We start from the raw sequence: 19,353 nt of genomic DNA, 5'->3' as shown, positions 1-19,353 counted from the left end.
CATAAATATCAGTTCTATGGGATAATTGGGCTGGTTTCATAAAGAAAGTGATATTTCTTTCACCTTGAGTTTGGACTTTAGAATTACACATAAAATAAATATTTCCAAGTTCATCCTTGCTTACTGTAATTTGAGAGAATCTAGTTACTGGTAAGGTTACCATTTAGACACGGTCCCTGTGTCTTTCTCCCCTCACCCTGCCCTTTCTAACCTTTCAGGTACTGGAAGTGAGTTCCCTTCTGAGACCACACTTTTGAATTGCTCATCTGCCTGCCTGGTTACTGTGACATCCAGTCATATGTGTTGATTACTTCAGCCTCCCCGACCAAACTATAGGATGAACCTCGAGCAAGACATAAACTTTTGTTTTATTTTTATTTTTTTAATCTCACAAGGATGGCTGAAATTTGTTGTTTTAAATGAGTGACATTAGGTGTGTTTGTTGTCCTACCCTCAACAACCTTATCCTGAGTGATACCTACATTAAATCCTTAAAAACACTGTTGCCAAACTGTTGAAACCAAAGGAAGAGTTCAAAACATTGGAAATGGCATATCTTTACAGACAAAATATTTTGCCTTAGCAAACATGTGGAGAAGGAAGTGGATGTTGCTATATTTAGAGCACAAAGCAAATGTGTTGTTTTGGAGTATTCAGACAGATAAACATGTTCAAAAACATGTTCAAAATGTTCCACCTATTGCCTGGTTAGAAATACCAACACAGCATAAAAGGTCACAGTATTTCCTTGTACATGTTGTATACACACACCTACACACTGATACCATATACTGTAGAGCTAAGTGCTGTTTGGTTGCTAGAAACAAGTATTTAATTAAATTCACAGAAGTTAGAGATCAAACTATGGCAGGATGAAGGCAGGACACACACCTAGCTCTTGTGACTCCATATCATCTCTTGTTCATTTGAGTCTCGCATGGTTTTGCAAAATTATAAAGTGTTTTCAGATTCTCTTCCTTCATCACATTTGATAGAATGTTCACAGATTTTGTATATCAATTCCTTGTTGAATTTTCACTATTTTACTATCATCTGTTTTATTCCCTCATTCTCTTTGGTTATATATTTTACCCTCCTGAACAGTTTCTCCTAATTATGATACAATTTTTAGCTTTTGTATTTTTGTTACCTAATTTCAGAATCTCTAAAAAAGATGAACTTAGGAGTTGAGTTGGAAGGGAGGTTTGGGCTAAAGGGACATTTCCTAACCTAAGAATGAGAAAACATCAGTTGTCTATATCAAGGGATGGGAGATTTGCTAATGGAGATTATGGGGGAACAAACTATTCCCCACTCCAAAACCATCCTTGGCACCACAACTGCCATAAACTTCTTCTTTTTTTTTTTTTTTTTTGAGACAGGGTCTTGCTCTGCTGCTCAGACTGGAGTGCAGTGGGATGATCTTGGCTCACTGCAACTCCCACCTCCCAGGTTCAAGGGATTCTCCTGCCTCAGCCGCCTGAGTAGCTGGGATTACGGGTGCCATCACACCCAGCTAGTTTTTGTATTTTTAATAGAGATGGGTTTTCACCATGTAGGCCAGGCTGTCTCAAACACCTGACCTCAAGTGATCTGCCCACCTTGGCTTCCCAAAGTGCTGGGATTACAGGCCTGAGCCATTGTGCTGGGCCCATTGTGGGGAATGTTTATTCTTTTTTTTTTTTTTGAGATAGTTTCGCTTTGTCGCCAGGCTGGTGTGCAGTGGCACGATCTCGGCTCACTGCAACTTCTGCCTCCCGGGTTCAAGCAATTCTCCTGCCTCAGCCTCCCAAGTAGCTGGGACTATAGGTGCACGCGACCACACCCAGCTAATTTTTGTATTTTTAGTAGAGACAGGGTTTCACTATGTTGGCCAAGATGGTCTTGATGTCTTCACCTCGTGATCCGCCTGCCTTGGCTTCCCAAAGTGCTGGGATTACAGGCGTGAGCCACTGCGCCCGGCCAGAATGTTTATTCTAAAGGCAATGATTTCCTCAACTTGCTACTTTCTTTTCTTTTAAACAAGACTCTCATACAATCTCTTTTGAAATCACTACAATTGGGGAGAAAATGCTTTGATGTCTGACCAGTTAATAATGAGACTCTGGACAAGTTGTTCAACTCCTTAGATGGACAATAATCATATGACTTCATTGAATTACTATGAAGATTATATAAAATCATATCTGGGAATGGCTTATGGGGTGAGGGCATATGGGGTGAGAACCCTTACGTCTGTTCTTTCCTTGCAGCTAATGGGGAGGTAGTGTCATTGAACTAAAGTAGGTCCCTTTGCCTATGCAACTGAAAGCCAAACACCAAAGCACCAGATTTTTGTAGCAAGAAAGGTTTATTGCCAGGTGGCCAAGCAGAGAGACAGTCATGCTCAAGTCTGTCTCCCCATACTGGCCTTACAGCTGCAGATTTAGGGGAGCGATGTTAGGGGTGGGGTTTTAGGGCTGAACAGTGATTGGCTGAAAGGAAGGGGTGTTTAGAAAGTCCCTTGGACATTCCATTGCCTCTTCACACTTCTTCATAAGTTGCATGTGCAAATTTGGAGGGAGTTGGTATGAAACGTGGTGAAAATTCAGGCTGTGACATCAAAAGATTACTCATTTGGTGAGCAAGTTTGTTCTGTGCAGGCTCCAGTCAGCCATATTGGTTCCAATCTGTTTCGGTCAGTTTTGTAAGCTGGGGGGGATTGTAGCAAAGTGTATCTTTTTTTTTTTTTTTTTTGAGATGGAGTTTTGCTCTGTCGCCCGCCCAGGCTGGAGTGCAGTGGCGCCATCTTGGCTCACTGCAAGCTCCGCCTCCCGGGTTCACGACATTCTCCTGCCTCAGCCTCCCGAGTAGCTGGGACTACAGGCGTCTTCCACCATGCACGGCTAATTTTTTATATTTTTAGTAGAAACGGGGTTTCACCGTGTTAGCCAAGATGGTCTCGATCTGACTGCCTGATCCACCCACCTTGGCCTCCCAAAGTACTGGGATTACAGGTGTGAGCCACCACGCCCGGCCAGCAAACTGTATCTTATTCCTGCAAGATAAGCTCAAGATTTCTGTTAGTCACTGGTTTCTTTAACCCTGTGGGGCATGGTTTCAACAGCATGACCTAGTAGGTGTTCATACTCTAAAGTCACATAGCTGGGTTCAAATCCTAAACTCTGCCTCTTGCTAGCTTTGTATAAACAGGATGTGGGGGTGCAAATTACTTCAATTCTCCAAACCTCACTTGCAGTGTCTACAAAATAAATAAATAAATAAATAAAATGAAATCTGATACAGTGTGAGGATTAAATGAAATATTGAGTCTATAGCACTTGGTATGGTAAGTGCTATATACTCAAGAAATGGCAGGTTTTGTTAACTTCATTAGAAACAAGTATCTCTTTTCAGTCCAGTCCTGTGTCATCATCGTCTTCAACATCATCATCGTCATTGTCATCTTTGTTTTTTAGAGATTGGATCACTTTCTCTGTCTCCCAGGCTGAAGTGCAGTGATGTGATCATAATTCATTGCAGCCTCGAACTCCTGGGCTCAAGCGAATCCTCCTGCATCAGCCCTTGAGGGTTGAGGACTCTCAGCCCTTGAGGTGCTGGGACTACAGATGTGCACCATCATGCCTAGCTAAGTTTTTATTTTGTAGAGATGAGGTCTTGGTTGTGCAGGCTGGTCTTGAACTTCTGACCTCAAGCAATCCTCCAGTCTCCTAAAGAGCTGGGATTACAAAGATGAGCCACTGTTCCCAGCTTTGTATCTTCTAATAGAAGCTCACAATCCTTGACTGGAAACCCTTGAGGACATATGTCTTAAAATAAGGAATGTTATGGAAATTAGAAAGGTAATGTGGTGCATAAACTATACATTCCACAACATCCCACTTCCAATGGAGTCTGCAGTAGCACTTCCTGGTCAGCTCATTACTGCCATTAAATATGTGGATGTTCATGCTAGGTGGGATGTGAGATAAATAAAGGGCATACATAGCCTCATTTCAGTTCTGGTCAAGTTTTGTTGCCAAATGAATTTCTGCCAACCTTAATTTTAAAAAATTTGGTTTCCAGAGCTTTTGGGAATTCAGAAACCCATGCAGTCATTAAAAATTCTCCTGTTCTGTGTATTGAAGCTATTTCTAGTGCTTGTTTCTGCTTTAAGCTGTGCCTCTTCTACATCTCTGTGTTTCAGTCAACCTTTCAAAGCTTCTTTTGGACTCAGCTCTCCTCCTTTGACTTCCTGTGTTTTGCTTTCCCCTCTCATCTCTGTCTCTATTCTTTATCCCCTCCTGGACTTCTTCTCTTTCGGGAGTTCACACACTACTGGCATGAAGACTGTTTTCATTTTCTTTGTTTTTTCCCTCCGCTACATTGTCTCTAGATTTTCATGCCTCTCTCTCTCCTCCTCTGTGGATTTCAGAGCCTTGCTTCTGCAGTGAGGGCTCCCTGCCTCTGTTCTTGTCTAAGTACCATCTACCGTCTGATATGTGCTTTTATTTCTGGTGAAGATATTTTATTTTTCATAAAAACATCATTGTACAATGCTCTACAGAGGAAGAAAATTTCCTTTAATGTCCCCCAAATGCTATGTGGTTTAATAGTCATCTTCTTCCTTTAAAAAACTGAATATGTAGTTGATAATAACAACTGATTTCTTGTGAAATATAGCGTTTATGTTTTAAAAATTTATTTGCCTTTATTTTAACTAAAGGCAAGTCCAGTTGAAACCTGTACTTTTTGCAATTAGCCAAATCAAAGCTATCATAATTCAAACATAATAAAATAAAGTGCTAAATAGTGGTACTGATTCTTTGTTTCTGCCCTTTTATTCATTGGTGGTGGCGCTTGGCTCCCACCCTAATGACCCTACCACCCTCTTTCTCCTTTTAATTTCTTCATCTCTTCCAGATATACCTCTTTGTTCTTGCTTTCTTTTACAATGCCAATATCATTATGATAATTTATTGAGCTCTTACTGTGTACTAAGCACTTTACATGGATCATTTAGTTTCATCCTTTCAATACTCCATGAGGTAGGGTAAGGACCCTCTTAATCCTTATATTTCAGATGAGAAAATTCAGGCTGAGAGATAAAGTGACTTGCTCAAGATTACACAGCTAGTCAGTAGCAGAAATGGAATTCAAACACTGTTGCATTAGATCTTTGCATTTAATCCTTGTTGCATTAAACTGATTCCAAGGCTTATGATTTCAATCACTATGCCTTTATTTCCTCCATTGCAGCAGATACTGCCATTCCTGTTATTGAATTTATCTTCTCTTTCTCGATTTTTATAGCTTCTTAAATCTGACTCATCTCTGCTGCCCTCTTTTCAGCATGCCATTATCTTAGGTGGTTTGTCCACATTTACCCATTTCCATGGTCGAATTCTTGGTCCTTATCTTTTCCCAATGGCACATTGAGATTATTTTATAATCACCACATACTCATGGTGAACTATAGGATCAATCCCAATTTCAAATATTCTTGTTCTCACAAACCACTGGAGCATCTTGGAAATAATATGCTGGTCAGCAGAAAGAGCATCTGCTTCCTCTGTTGCTAGACACCTGCCCATTCAAAGTCATGTCTTGGCAGAAGGCACCATTCAAAGTCATGTCTTGACAAAATGGCTTCATGTCATAAAGCCATGGTATCTGTGTTATCTTTCGGGTATCCGTGAATTATTGAACCTATGTTTGTTATATTAGTTAGACTTGCTGTGCAGCAGTAAACCAAATTGCCACATTTCTAATTTAATGTAGCAAAGACATATGTCTCTTTCACATTAAAGTCAGAGGTGGTTTAGGAGTCTCCTTGGCTTTTCTCCTTGAACAGTGACTCAGGGATCTGGGATGTTTCCATTGTGTAACTCCGTCTTTTTTTTTTTTTTTTTTGAGACAGAGTCTCGCTCCACTGCCCAGGCTGGAGTGCAGCGGCGTGATCTCGGCTCACTGCAACCTCCACCTCTTGGGTTCAAGAAATTCTCCTGCCTCAGCCTCCCAAGTAGCTGGGATTACAGGTGCCCACCACCATGCCCAGCTAGGGTTTTTTTTTTTTTTTGTATTTTTAGTAGAGACAGGGTTTTGCCATGTTGGCCAGCCTGGTCTCAAACTTCTGACCTCAGGTGATCCACTCACCTTGGCCTTCCAATGTGCTGGGATTACAGGTGTGACCCACCACACCCAGCAGCAACTCCATCATCTTAAAGTTCTTTGCTTCCAGCCACCTGGATAGGAGAGTGGGTGGGGCCTATTCACAGACCCTTACCCACAAAGAATAGTCATTATCATGACTACAAAGACATATTCATTGAGATGATTTGTCCAAGGTCTTCCAAGTTAGTAAGTGGTAGATTCAGAACTAACTACCTTGACTTTTTTTTCCATGATATGTTTTATTAACTAGGAATATTTTATCTGTGTTAATCCTTCCTGGCTTGATTTATTTAATTAATTCACAATGAGTTATTGGATTTTTTTTCTTTTTTTTTTTTTTTCTAATAATTCTAGCAAAAGTTCCAGGGAGGGTTCCCTTGGGTAGGCTTGGGCCATATGTCCATCTATCCTCAAACCAATCACTCTGGCTGTGACAATATGGCATTCTGTTTGGTCAGGTCAATGTTGTGCATCTGATTCTAGAGAGGAGGAAATGGATTATGGGGCACCTTCACTTCTGCCATATGTGGTGGGAACAGTGGAGAGCTGTCTCCCAAAATAAAGCCAGGATGCTGTTATTAAAAGAAAAAGTAGCAGATGTCAGGCAGTCAAATCAAGAGAAGGATCATCAAGTTGAACAACTGAAAGAAGAAGGAAATATAAAGGAGAATTAGTGACTAAGGAAATTAATCAATGAGAAAATAAATGAACAAATGATGCTTCTTTGATGGAAGATGAGGGAATCCTCCCAAATGTGGAAAAGTGAATTAAAGGCAAGCTGATGCCACACAGAACATAGGTTTTGAATGTTGCATTGTTTTGTGGTAGGTTCATCTTGGTTAGGGTGAATCTTAGAGGGTCCAGAAACTTTTTGGTACAAAAATGATTATGTGTTCCCTGTGCACCTTTGACTTTTCTCAATCTCACTGGAGTGGGAGCAGCTTTCAGCTGTTGACCTGCTACCCCCTGTCTTAGTCCACCTTGTGTTGCTATAATGGAATACCTGAGATTGGGTAATTTATGAAGAAAAGATGATTATTTGGCTTATGATCCTGGTGGGTGGAAAGTCTAAAATTAGGCATCTGCATCTGGTGAGGGCTTCAGACTGCTTCAACTCATGGTGGAAAGTGGAGGGGGAGTGGGTATATGCAAAGAGATTACATGGTGAGAGAGAAAGCAAGAGAGAGAAGCCAAGGAGGCCAGGCTCTTTTTAACAACCCACTCTCAGGTGAGCTAATCCATTCCTGAGAGAGTAGGAGCTTACTCATTCTTGAGAGAGACATTAATCTATTCACAGGAGATCCATCCCCATAACCCAAACAACTCCCACTAGGCCCCACTTCCTGATGCTGCCCCACTGGGGATCAAATTTCAACTTGAGAGAGACTAACCACATCCAAACCACAGGACACCCACAAAAGAAACTCCATGAAGAGAAGTTAGTTTATTCCTCCCCATCCCCAAGGCTTACCCCCTCCTTCAATTTCTGTGGGTCTCCACCTCCTCCTTGGAGAATCAGCTGGGCTGAAAAACAGCCAGGAGGCTCATCTGCATTCACCTCTGTAGGCAAAGTGACTTCTGCAACACTAGGCCTAGAGTGCGTTTATCTGTCCCTGAGTCAGAGATTTTGTCTATAGGCCTTTCTGCTGTGTTCCTCCAGAGAGAGGTAAACTGCCTTTAAGTAATTGCTGAAGAAGGCATAAACCAGGAAAATTTGATTTGAGCATGCAATTTGAATCGGGAAATGCTCATATAAATAACCGGAGCAGCTGAATGCAGCGGGTTTGTGCTTTATAGGTTTTTTTTTTTTTTTTTAATCTCACGGTCTTCAGAATAGAAGTTCTGCTGCAGCAGCTTAAACCACCTCAGGTCTTTGCACTTTGGCCTTGTCCTAGTTTGGTACTGTTAACTGCCAGGCTAGAGTTTGGCTAAGTTGAAGTTGTCTTATTTATCTGTATCTTTGGAAAGAAAAAAAAATTGCTTGAACACCCAAATAACATTATATCATAGAACACCAACACAGTCTTTAAAAGAACAAACACTTTTGAACCAAGAAGAAGTTTGGAGTCATTTAGTTCAACTTCCCCAATGATGGAATAAGGAATTCAGAGATGGTAAGTCACTTTCTAGGGTCACTAAGATTTTGGAAGTGTCATAATCAGCTTTTGCTGCAGCAACAAACAATTCCCAAATCCAAGAGCTGTAGGTTTCTAACTTATATTATATCTGTGCCAAAGGTCACCCATGGCTCTCCTGAGCTGGGCTGGGCTCTCTCCTCTTGTATTCTCAAGGAGCAGCCACGCTTGGGGGCATGCTACTCTCATGATAGATGACAGAGGCTGAAGAGCACAGAACCAAATTTCAGGAGTTCATTTATAGCTACTGATTGGATATGGTGATTGTCATATCTGTTCACATTCCATCAGTCAAAACACGTCCCTTGGCTGCCAAGCCCAATGGCAATAGGGCAGGCATGGGAAGCATGGCTAGAATGGATAGGGTGCAAGTCATTGTGAGCAAGTAATACAATCCACCACTGGAGAGTGGAGAAACTCTTGCAGTGATGAACGCCCAAGAAGAAATGTGAAAACTGAGAACGTCTTTGATGTTTCCTGAATCCACTTATTCTTTTAGTGTTACCAATGTTAATGAATAACCACATTCACCCAGTGATGTGAGCTTAATATCTGGGTGTCATTCCAGATCCTCCCTCATCTCTGCTTGTTACATCCAATAATCAACCAACTCTTTCCTTATCAGTACTTACCAAACATGCCTCAAATTTCCCCCTTCTTTTCACACTTCGTTTCCCAGGTATTTTGCCTACAGGCTCTTTCTCTCCAATCCATGCACTGCACCATGGTCAGAGCCACTTCCTCTCATCATGTCTAGGCCACTTTCTTGGGTAAAGTCCTTCCACAGATATAAGGATAAAATGCCATTCTTCTCATGTCACCTTAAACATTCAGTTCCTGCTACTCCCTCCCCACCTACACCTGGCCCTGGGTTCAATATTTACTCATCTAAGAGCAGCCAGTTTGAATATTAACCAGGTTAGTATGGAAGCAGGATTTGGGACATGCTCTAGTCTTTGCTGGGATTTGCTAAGTAGGTGAGAACTAAATAAGAATTGATTACAAGTCTCAGAAGGATGGGAGGAGGAAAGCCAAGCTTCTATAATCGATTCTTTGTTTATGGAGGAGGTGATCCTTCATCTTCTACGAGGGCTCAGCAGAATAATGGACTTCTTTTCTCCCAACACCAGGGTCCAGAAAATATTACTCATCACCTCCTGCAATGTAAGCCCCATTGAGTATTCCCAGGATTCTGTGATGATTTAATTATGAATCACCCACTCCCAGGTATTGGAGAGTTGACTCTTGTTTCGATTTCACTGAGATTTCGGATCATCCTGGCTGTCTTTCCTCCATCCCCTATTAATGAGGCAGTGACTATGCTGGAATTAGCTGGATATTCCACGTTGTTTCTCAGTGACCGTGTGCTTTTGTGGCATGTTCAACCATTCTTTGTGGCTGTAATGCATTTTATGCTCCAATCCATCAGTCCTTTACCCCTCATCCTGATTTTCATTTAATCCTCTTGTTAATCTAGAAAACTGCTATTCAACATCATGAGCCTAGCTCACAGCATGTCTTCTTTGAAAGCTCTCTTTCTGGAGTTTACACACTACTGGCATGAAGACTGTTTTTATTTTCCTTGGTTTTTCCCTCTGCTACATTTTCTCTAGGTTCTCATGCCTCTCGCTCTCCTCCTCCTCTTTTGGTTTCAGAGTCTTGCTTCTGCAGTGAGGGCTCCCTGCCTCTGTTCTTGTGTGAGTATCATCTCCTATCTGATATGTGCGTTTTTGGTGAAGATTCTTTATTTTTCCTAAAAACACCATTGTACAATGCTCTTTAGAGGAAGGAAGTAGAGTTTTTTACATTATCTTTTTTAAAAAATTAATTTTTATTTTCATTTTAAGTGCTGGGGTATGTGTGCAGGATGTGCAGCCTGTTACATAGATAAACATGTGCCAGGGTGGTTTGTTGCACCTATCAATCCAGCACCTAGGTATTAAGCCCAGCATGCATTAGCTCTTTTTCCTAATGCTCTCCCTCCTCCCACCCCACCCCCCAACAGGCCCCAGTGTGTGTTGTTCCCCTCCCTGTGTCCACGTGTTCTCATTGTTCAGCTCCCACTTATAAGTGAGAACACGCAGTGTTTGGTTTTCTGTTCCTGAGTTAGTTTCCTGAGGATAAAGCCTTCCAGTTCCATCTATGTCCCTGCAAAGGACATGATCTCATTCCTTTTTATGGCTGCATAGTATTCCATGGTGCATATGTACCACGTTTTCTTGATCCAGTCTATCACTGATGGGCATTTGAGTTGATTCCATGTCTTTGCTACTGTGAATAGTGCTACAATGAACATACGTGCACATGTACCTTTTTTACATTTTTGTTTTTAGCTCTTATGCTGTCCTTCACATTATCCCCTTCATTCACTTAGTTAATTAATATTGGTTGACAGTTTACTATGTGCCAGGCACCATGTAAGGCACTGGGAATGCAACTGTGAACAAGAGTGACAAAGCCCCTGCCGTCATGATACCAATTGACTAGGGGGGATTATGGCATCCAACAAACTCACATGAGTCAGGCAGTTACCAATGGGGTGAGTGCTGTGGAAGAAATAAATAAGGTGATGGGCTGGAGAGTAACTGGGAGAGGTCACTTGGATCGTGAGGTTGGGACCACCTCTTTGAAGAAGTGATGTTTCAATTGAGCCCTGAAAGATGAGAAAGAACTAGGCTTGGGAATAGATAAGGGAAAGAGTAAGCACAATGAGAACAAGGGCACACGCTTGGAGGCAAGAAAGTGCTTGATAGGCCTAAGTCTTAGCCAACAATCAGGACCTGGTCTGAGATGAGGTTATAGGAGTGGGTGTGGATAGAACATGTGAAAACTTGTAGGCTATTTTAGTGACTCTAGGCTCTATCTAAGAGCAATGAAAATATATTAAAGGATTTCAAGCAGAGGAATAGCACAACATGATTAACCATTTCAAAAGACAACCCTAGATGTTGTGTGTATTACAATGGGAAGCAGGGATAGACACAAAAAGTTCACTTTTTTTTTTTTTGTAAGGAGGCTTTTGCAATAACCCAGACAAGAGTAGGTGCCTTAGACTAGGGTAATGGCCATGTGCTTACAGAAGAGTAGAAGTCAAGACCTACTTTGATGATAAAACAGACAGGACTTGTTGATCTATTGAAGGTGAGTTCTAGCAGAGATAAATCAAGGATGACTTTGAAAGCAAGGGTGGTTTTTGCCATGAGCAACTGGGCAGGTGCAGAGGCCTTTTACTGAAATGTGAAAGCTGGCAGAGGAGCATGAGGTTGGATAAAATGAGAGCTCTTTGAAGACATAATAAATCTGAGATGCCCATAAGGGGGCATGATGACTAATTTTATATGTCAACTTGACTGGGCTAAGTGGTGCCCAGATAGCTGGTAAAACATTATTTCTGGGTGTGTCTGTGAGAGTGTTTCTGGAAGAGGTTACTGTTTGAGTCAGTAGACTGAGTAAAGATGATGACTCTACTGAATGTAGGTTGGTATCATTCAGTCCACTGAGAGCCTGAATAAAAACCAAAGGCAGAGAAAGGGTGAGTTTGTTTTCTCTGCTTGAGCTGAGACATCCATCCTCTCCTGCCCTTGAGACATCAGAGTTCCAGGTTCTCGAGCCTTCAGACTCAAACTGGGATGCACATCATTGTTCTCCTGGTTCTCAGGACTTTGGACTTGCACTAGAATTACAACCCAGCTTTCCTGATTCTACAGTCTGAAGATGGTAGATTGTGGGACTTCTCAGACTCCATAATGAGGTAAACGAATGTCTCATAATATATCTTTCTTTTTTTAACTTTTATTTTAAGCTCAGGAGTACAAGTGCAGGTTTGTTACATAGGTACACGTGTGTCATGGGGGTTTGCTGTACAAATTATTTCATCACCCAGGAATTAAGCCTAGTACCCATTAGTTATTTTTCATGATCCTCTCCCTCCTCCCACCCTCCACCCTCCAAAAGGCCCCAGTGTGTGTTGTTCCCTTCTATGTACCTATGTGTTCTCGTTATTTAGCTCCCACTTATAAGTGAGAGCATGCGGTATTTAATTTTCTGTTCCTGTGTTAGTTTGCTAAGGGTAATGGCACTATCACTGATCATTAGAGAAATGCAAATCAAAACTGCAGTGAGATACCATCTAAGCCAGTCAGAACGGCTATTATTAAAAGGTAAAAAAATAATAAATGCTGGCAAGGTTGTGGAGAAAAAGGAACGGCTGGGCACGGTGGCTCATGCCTGTAATCCCAGCACTTTGGGAGGCCAAGGTGGGCGGATCGCGAGGTCAGGAGATCGAGACCATCCTGGCTAACACAGTAAAACTCCGTCTCTACTAAAAATACAAAAAACTAGCCGGGCATGGTGGCGGGAGCCTGTAGTCCCAGCTACTCGGGAGGCTGAGGCAGGAGAATGGCGTGAACCTGGGAGGCGGAGCTTGCAGTGAGCCAAGATCACGCCACTGCACTCCAGCCTGGGTGACAGAGTGAGACTCCATCTCAAGAAAAAAAAAAAAAAAAGAACTCTTATACACTGTTGGTGGGAGCATAAATTAGTCTAGCCATTGTGGAAGACAGTGTGGTGATTCCTCAAAGACCTAAAGACAGAAATAATATTCGACCCAGCAATCCCATTACTGGGTATGTACCCAAAGGAATATAAACCATTCCATTATAAAAACACTTCCACACATATGTTTATTGCAGCACTATTTACAATAGCAAAGACATGAAATCAACCTAAATGGCCATCAATGATAGACTGGATAAAGAAAATGTGGTACATATACACCATGGAATACTATGCAGCCATAAAAAAGAATGAGATCATGTCCTTTGCAGGGACATGGATGGAGCTGGAGGCCATAATAAATCTTCCTGTGTATCTCTGTATATCCTATTTGTTTTGTTTTTCCAAAAAACCCTGACTAATGCAGAGGCTCAAGCCATCTGTCTTCCACTGGACTTTGCTGTATCACTAATGTTGAGCACAGTGCTTGACATGTAACAGGTACTCAGAAAGTGTTGAATGAGAGAATTGAAATGAGATGCTTAAAAGCTACAGACGACTAATGGCTTCTAGGACAACAGACAATCAGAGTCCCTAGCAATGGCTAATTAAACCATTCCAATCTGATGTCCAAAATATTGTGTGCTAGAGACCCCCTTTCTTTTCCCATTAATTGAACAAGCCCTGTCTTTTTTGCTCTTGTAGTCAATTGTTCTTCAAGTGTAATTAGCCCTTGCATTTTGACAGTAAACGAGACTCCAATACTTTGATAAATGGCTTGTTTCTGGAAAAGGAGTATTTGTGAATAGAAAACTCAGTCATCTTCCCCCTTTCTCCCACCTCTTCCCCCTACTTTGGGTGGCCCTTGGCCTACGCTATTACCTTCAGAAAGGAACAGTGTTTCTTCGAAAAGGATAGCAACACAGAAATAATGGTTATCATTCATTGAACACCGCTTACATGGCAGGTGGGTACATTCTATGCAATGCAACAATCCTGAAAAGTCATTTTAAAATATCGTTATGTTCCAGCTGAGTAAACTGAATGAAGCTCATTGAGACTGAAGAACTTGTTAAAATCCCACAGTTACTAGGAGGCTGAATCAAGATTCAAACACACCCAAGTTTGTCTGATGCCAACATCTGTGCCTTTTCTGTGATTCGGTATCTCCCTTAGACCGTAAGGAGTTGGCCCTTGTTGAGAAACTCCTATGGCCTCACTTGTTAGTGGAACAAATAGCATTGGCTTTGCCTCTTAGCAAGGAACAAACACCCTTCCACTTGGTTCAGATTTCTTAACTCCTGTGATCTGTTTTGGTCTTCTCATTAACCCTCTGGGGGTGGGGGGAGTGAGTGATAATTATCATTCGCATTAGGTAGGAAAATGGATAGTGTCTCACATGGCTTGCAGTGGGCGGGTATGAGCATCAAATCTAGGCAGCCTGACCAACCACGTCCCCTCCCTTAGCCTTTACATGATGTGCTCTTCATCAGCTGTCTAGCCCTTCCCAATTGACAAAGATTCTTTGTTCATATTCGTGATCTCATTTGGTGTGGGGACATGGAGACTGATTTGCTGAATTTTTTTAAAAGATGGAAACACTATGGAAGATCGTCTAAACTAATTCAAATGATTTCCCTTGTCTTGACCCAAGGGGGATGTGTGAATTTCTCAAAATTGTCCATATGACATCATGCTCATTAGGATAGTCACCATCAAAAGAAAAGAAAATAACAAGTGTTGGTGAGGAGGCCAAGAAATTAGAATCTTCGTGTACTATAAATGGGACTGTAAAATGGCATAGGCATTAAGGAAAATTGTATGGAATTTTCTCAAAAAAATAAAAATGGAATTACAATATTATCTCACAACCCCACTTTTGGATATACATGCAAAAAAAAAAAAAAGAAGCAGGATATCAAAGAAATCTTAGCACTCTAATGTACATTACCCAACTATTTGTAATAGCCAAGATGTGAGGTCAAATGTCCCTGATGGATGAATGGATGCAGAAAATGTGGTCTATACATGCGATGAATATCATTCAGCCTTAAAAAAGAAGGAAATCTTGCTATATGCTGCAAGTTGGGTGAAACTCAAGGACACTCCACTAAGTGAAATAAGTCAGTCACAAAAGGACAAATGCTCTATGATTCTGATCATAAGAAGTATCTCAAGTAGTCAAAATCATAGGAAGTAGAAAGATGGTTGGTAAGGGCTGGGGGAAAGGAGAGGGGAGGGGGAATTAGTGTTTAATGGGTATAGAGTTTCTGTTTTGTAAGATGCAAGTTTGTGGTGTTCTTGTTTGTTTGTTTGTTTTTTGAGACACAGTCTCGCTCTGTAGCCCAGGCTGGAATGCAGTGGCACAATCTCGCCTCATTGCAACCTCCACCTCCCAGGTTCAAGGGATTTTCCTGCCTCAGCCTACCGAGTAGCTGGGATTACAAATGTATGCCCCCAGGCACAACTAGTTTTTGTGATTTTAGTAGAGATGAGGTTTTGCCATGTTGGCCAGACTGGTCTTGAACTCCTGACCTCAAGTGATCCGCCTGCCTCCCAAAGTGCTGGGGTTACAGGTATGAGCCACTGCGCCTGGCCAGATGAAAAAGTTTTATAGATCTTTTGCATGACAAAGCAACTATACTTAACACTACGGAAATGTACATTAAAAAATGGTGTGAAGATGGTAAATTTAATGTTATTTGTTTTTTACTACAAAGAATTTTTGAAAAAATGAATGCTGCCTGCTTTTTTTTTTTTTTTTTGGTCCAGGGCTATGCTTCTCTCTCAGGTTGTATGTTATTTTCTTTGCCATAGCAACTTTGAGAAGTAAATGGGTGCTTTTGCTACACCTCAGGGGGAATCAGGTAAGTGAGGTAAACCTACCAGAGAGCCCATCTCTTCCAAGGTGCATTCATTCATCTCCCTTAGAATGGAGATGGAGCTATGAAGTAACCAGGGGTGGCATTATCAGTCCCACATGGGGAAACCAAGACTCAGCATGACCACTGGAGTGTTCAGGGTCACCTGAGAGTATTGGTGATGGAGGGTAGGGTGAGACAAGATCCCAGGAATTCTGATGCTGGGTCCAGAGTTAGTGAAGTAGGAGGAGTGGCACATTTTTAAGACTTGGAACTGAAGAAAGTGGTGAGAAACTTGGATGCTTTTCTTATTTTTATTATTCTATGTAAAGAACTTTCTACAGCACTAAAGTGAATAGTTCCGTTGAGTTGTCCAGCCCTGACCCTTGATCTCAATGCCCATCAGCGGCCTCAGACTTGGGCTTTCTTGTAGGCTGCTAGACCACCAGATGTGTGTGACAGGCACATCCTCCAAGGGAGAGGGAACAGCTCCAGCAAAGGCCCTGGAGTCTGGATCAAACTGCCCAGAAGTTGAGGGCCATTGCATTCACATTTTAGTGTGAATAATCAGATGGCTTTCTTCCTGGTGTCCAGATAAGAATTTTGACTAAGAGGAGAGTGGAGGCGATTAGGGACAGTGCAGAGCACCCTGGAGATGTCATCATAGAGCCCTACTTACAATGGGGAGGGAGGTCAAAGGTAAAAACCATTTACTTTGAAACGTGGTGTAAGGTGGCCTTCATGTTTTAAAAAGGAGGAAGGGCTCTCCCTTCCCTGATTTCTCTCGTCTGCCTCAGGACTCAGACTAGCCCTTTTAGCAGAGGGAAGCCTATAGAGAGGAGGTCATATACTAGTTGATTTTTGACTAAGGGCATCTCAAAGATGTACTATTTTTTGCTCCCTGCACTATTTTTTTTTAATGGAACCAACGTTTAAAAATAGGATTTCTGCCTTCTCTTAAAACATCAGATGATCTGGTAACGCTGAGCTCCCGTTCTCACATGGGAACAACTGGCTGGAGCTGAGTGGCAGCCATCTCTTTAGAAAGACGTTAATTTGAAGTTTGCTATAGTCCCCATCATTCCTTATATTTCCCCCAACACTGAGACCCAAGTCACTTGAAAGTCAATATGATAATTCAAACACCAGGATTCTTCACTCATTTGTGGGTTTGTGACCTGTGATATTGTGGATTCGTGACCTTTGGTTTAGAGGTCAAGTATAGGGGTTGTGAATAAAACTTGTGTTTGAATCAGATAAGAACTGTACCAATCTCAAAGACGGTGAATTAAAGATTAAAGAAAATATTGCATGCTTGGCATAATGTGTGGAACACAACAGCTATTGTAAACACCCAGTAGGAATGTAAGCTGCAAGAGGGCAGGTAGAAACCGTGCTAATTTAATCCACTGGGGATATGACATTTGATTCTAATTTAATAGATTTAATTCTTTGCAATATCCCCAGTAACTGTTGAATGAATGAGTGAGTGAATGAATTAATGGATGGATGGATGATGGGAGAGCCCGGCGGAGTTTTAAAGGCTGGAATGAAAAGGAAGGTAGTTATGATAACAGCGTTTCGCTGGGGCTCCAAGGTGCAGCCAGGAAGAAAAGCCCGCTGGGACGTGCCAGGGTTTGTGACTGCACTCCGCTGGCACCCAGACGGTAGGTATCTGCAACGTCCCTTGGGAACCAGACAGGGCTGACTTGCCCAGGACCTGTCAGGGCCATGTCCACCAGCCCTTGCACGGTCTGGTAACTGACAGCATCCTGATTCCTGCACGTTCCCGCCTCTGCCATCTGATCAACAAAGACAGAGACCCACCCCAGGGATCCACCATCCAAGGGGAGCCCAGCCTTTTCCTCCAAGCCGGGACCGCGCCCACACTAGACATGGCCTCCCTCAGGCTTCACGCAGCAGGACCGCGCCCACAGCCTCCAGGCATCGCGTCCGGCTGGAGAGGCAGCTATCGTCCCACAGTGAACATGGCGGCCTAGGCGGCTTCAGCGCGGGGCGGGCGGTGCCGGGAGGCGCGTCACGTGAGCGGCCCAGCTGGGCGGACCGCGCGCGCGCCCGCCCGCTGGCCCCGCCGGCCGCCGCTCGCTCGCTGGCGCCGCTGCGCTTTGAGGTGTGTTGGGAGTGGAGCACCCGGGCCGGTGAGGCGCGGAGCTGCGAGATGCGGCGGCGGCTGTGGCGGGGCCGCGGGCCAGGCGGGCGGGCACGGTGATGAGTGTCTGCGGCCGCCGCCATGTCCAAGGTAACGGCGCCCGGGTCCGGGCCGCCGGCGGCGGCGAGCGGGAAGGAGAAGCGCTCCTTCAGCAAGCGGCTGTTTCCGAGCCGCCGCGCTAGCGGCGGCGGCGCGGGGGACTCCGGGGCGTCCGGGCCGGCCGCGCCCTCCTCGCCCTCTTCTGCACGCTCGGTGGGCAGCTTCATGAGCCGCGTTCTCAAGACGCTGTCCACGCTCTCGGACTTTAGCTCTGAGAGCGCCGCCCCGGACCTCGGCGGCCTCTGCAGCTGCTTCCCGCCGGGGCCGGCCGCCGCCGTGCCCGCCGCCGCCCGCCTGTCCCGCGCCGCCAAGCCGGTGCCCGGCGTGGCGGGGCTCCGCAACCACTGCAACACGTGCTTCATGAACGCCATGCTGCAGTGCCTCAGCAACACCGAGCTCTTCGCGGAGTGCCTGGCGCTGGGCCAGTACCCGGCGGGGCGGCCTGAGCCCTCGCCTCACCCCGAGCAGCCTACGGGCCGCGGCGCGCAGGGCCAGGGCGAGGTCACTGAGCAGCTGGCGCACCTGGTGCGGGCCCTCTGGACCCTGGAGTACACCTCGCAGCACAGCCGCGACTTCAAGGTGAGCCCGCGCGCCGCCGCGCCCCGACTGCACCCGGAGCCCCTGGGGCACCTGCCCGCCCAGGTCTTCCTTCCCTCGGTTCCTCTTGGCCTGGCAGGCTTCTGCATTGGTTGCTCCGAGTGGTCTGGGCAATCGACCAGTGATTGTAAGGAGATTCATTCATTCATTCATTTATTCACTCACTCACTCACTCAACATGTATTTATTGAGAGCTTACTACATACATGCCCATACTCTGTGATAATAGGCAATGGGAGTGACGTTGCAATGAACAAGACTGTCCGCCTTCATGGAACTTGCATTTTTGTGGGGTGGGAGTGTTGAGCATGGGTTCAAATCCTGATTCTGCCACTTACTAGCAATGTGACCTCGGGTAAGTTAAGCAGCCTCTCTGTGCTTACAGTTTCTTCATCTGGGACCTACTTTATAAGGTGGTTGTGAGCTGCAAACAAGTTGATATATTAGGTCGAACACTGTGGAATTATCCATATTTCACCGTTTTTTATTTACAGATTGGCACTTTTATAGGGTTCAACCTGATAAGTAAAATACTTCAATATCATGTGTATTTGCTGCTATTATTTTTGTTATTAAAGACTTGAAGAAGTTAACGAGGTAATATCAGATAGTGGTTTGAAGAAAAAAAACCTGCTGATGTGATTGATGTGCTGACAGGCTACTTTTTATTTTTATTTTGTTTTTAGAGACAGGGTCTTGCTCTGTTGTCCAGGCTGGTCTTGAACTCTTGTCCTCAAGCCACCCTCCCCTCTTTGGCCTCCCAAAGTGCTGAGATTACAGGTATGAGCCACTATGCCCAGGCTTTTTTTTTTTTTTTTTTTTTAAGAGACAGGGTCGCTCTGTA

At 43.8% G+C, this 19,353-nt stretch overlaps 1 protein-coding gene across 12 annotated transcripts in view; it reads left to right on the top strand.

Annotated features, from left to right (window-relative positions):
• Nucleotides 1-19,353, top strand: part of LOC129015285 (ubiquitin carboxyl-terminal hydrolase 31-like) — a 107,847-nt gene that overhangs the window by 52,238 nt on the left and 36,256 nt on the right. For 6 of the 12 annotated variants that reach the window (XM_063655202.1, XM_063655205.1, XM_063655203.1 and 3 more), the window contains exons 3-4: nucleotides 11,947-12,039; nucleotides 13,671-18,491. In XM_063655202.1, the coding sequence (XP_063511272.1) occupies nucleotides 17,895-18,491 (597 nt within the window). In that variant the 5' untranslated portion in view covers nucleotides 11,947-12,039; nucleotides 13,671-17,894. Of the gene's footprint in view, nucleotides 1-218; nucleotides 4,802-11,946; nucleotides 12,040-13,670; nucleotides 19,290-19,353 lie in introns of those variants that run through there. The other 6 variants (XM_063655213.1, XM_063655210.1, XM_063655212.1 and 3 more) reach the window with 2 other exon arrangements.

This window comes from Pongo pygmaeus, chromosome 18 (genome assembly GCF_028885625.2).
Source record: "Pongo pygmaeus isolate AG05252 chromosome 18, NHGRI_mPonPyg2-v2.0_pri, whole genome shotgun sequence".
Lineage (NCBI taxonomy): Eukaryota > Metazoa > Chordata > Mammalia > Primates > Hominidae > Pongo > Pongo pygmaeus.
Note: the sequence above shows the minus strand (reverse complement) of the source record. Positions and strands in the feature narration are given on the sequence as shown.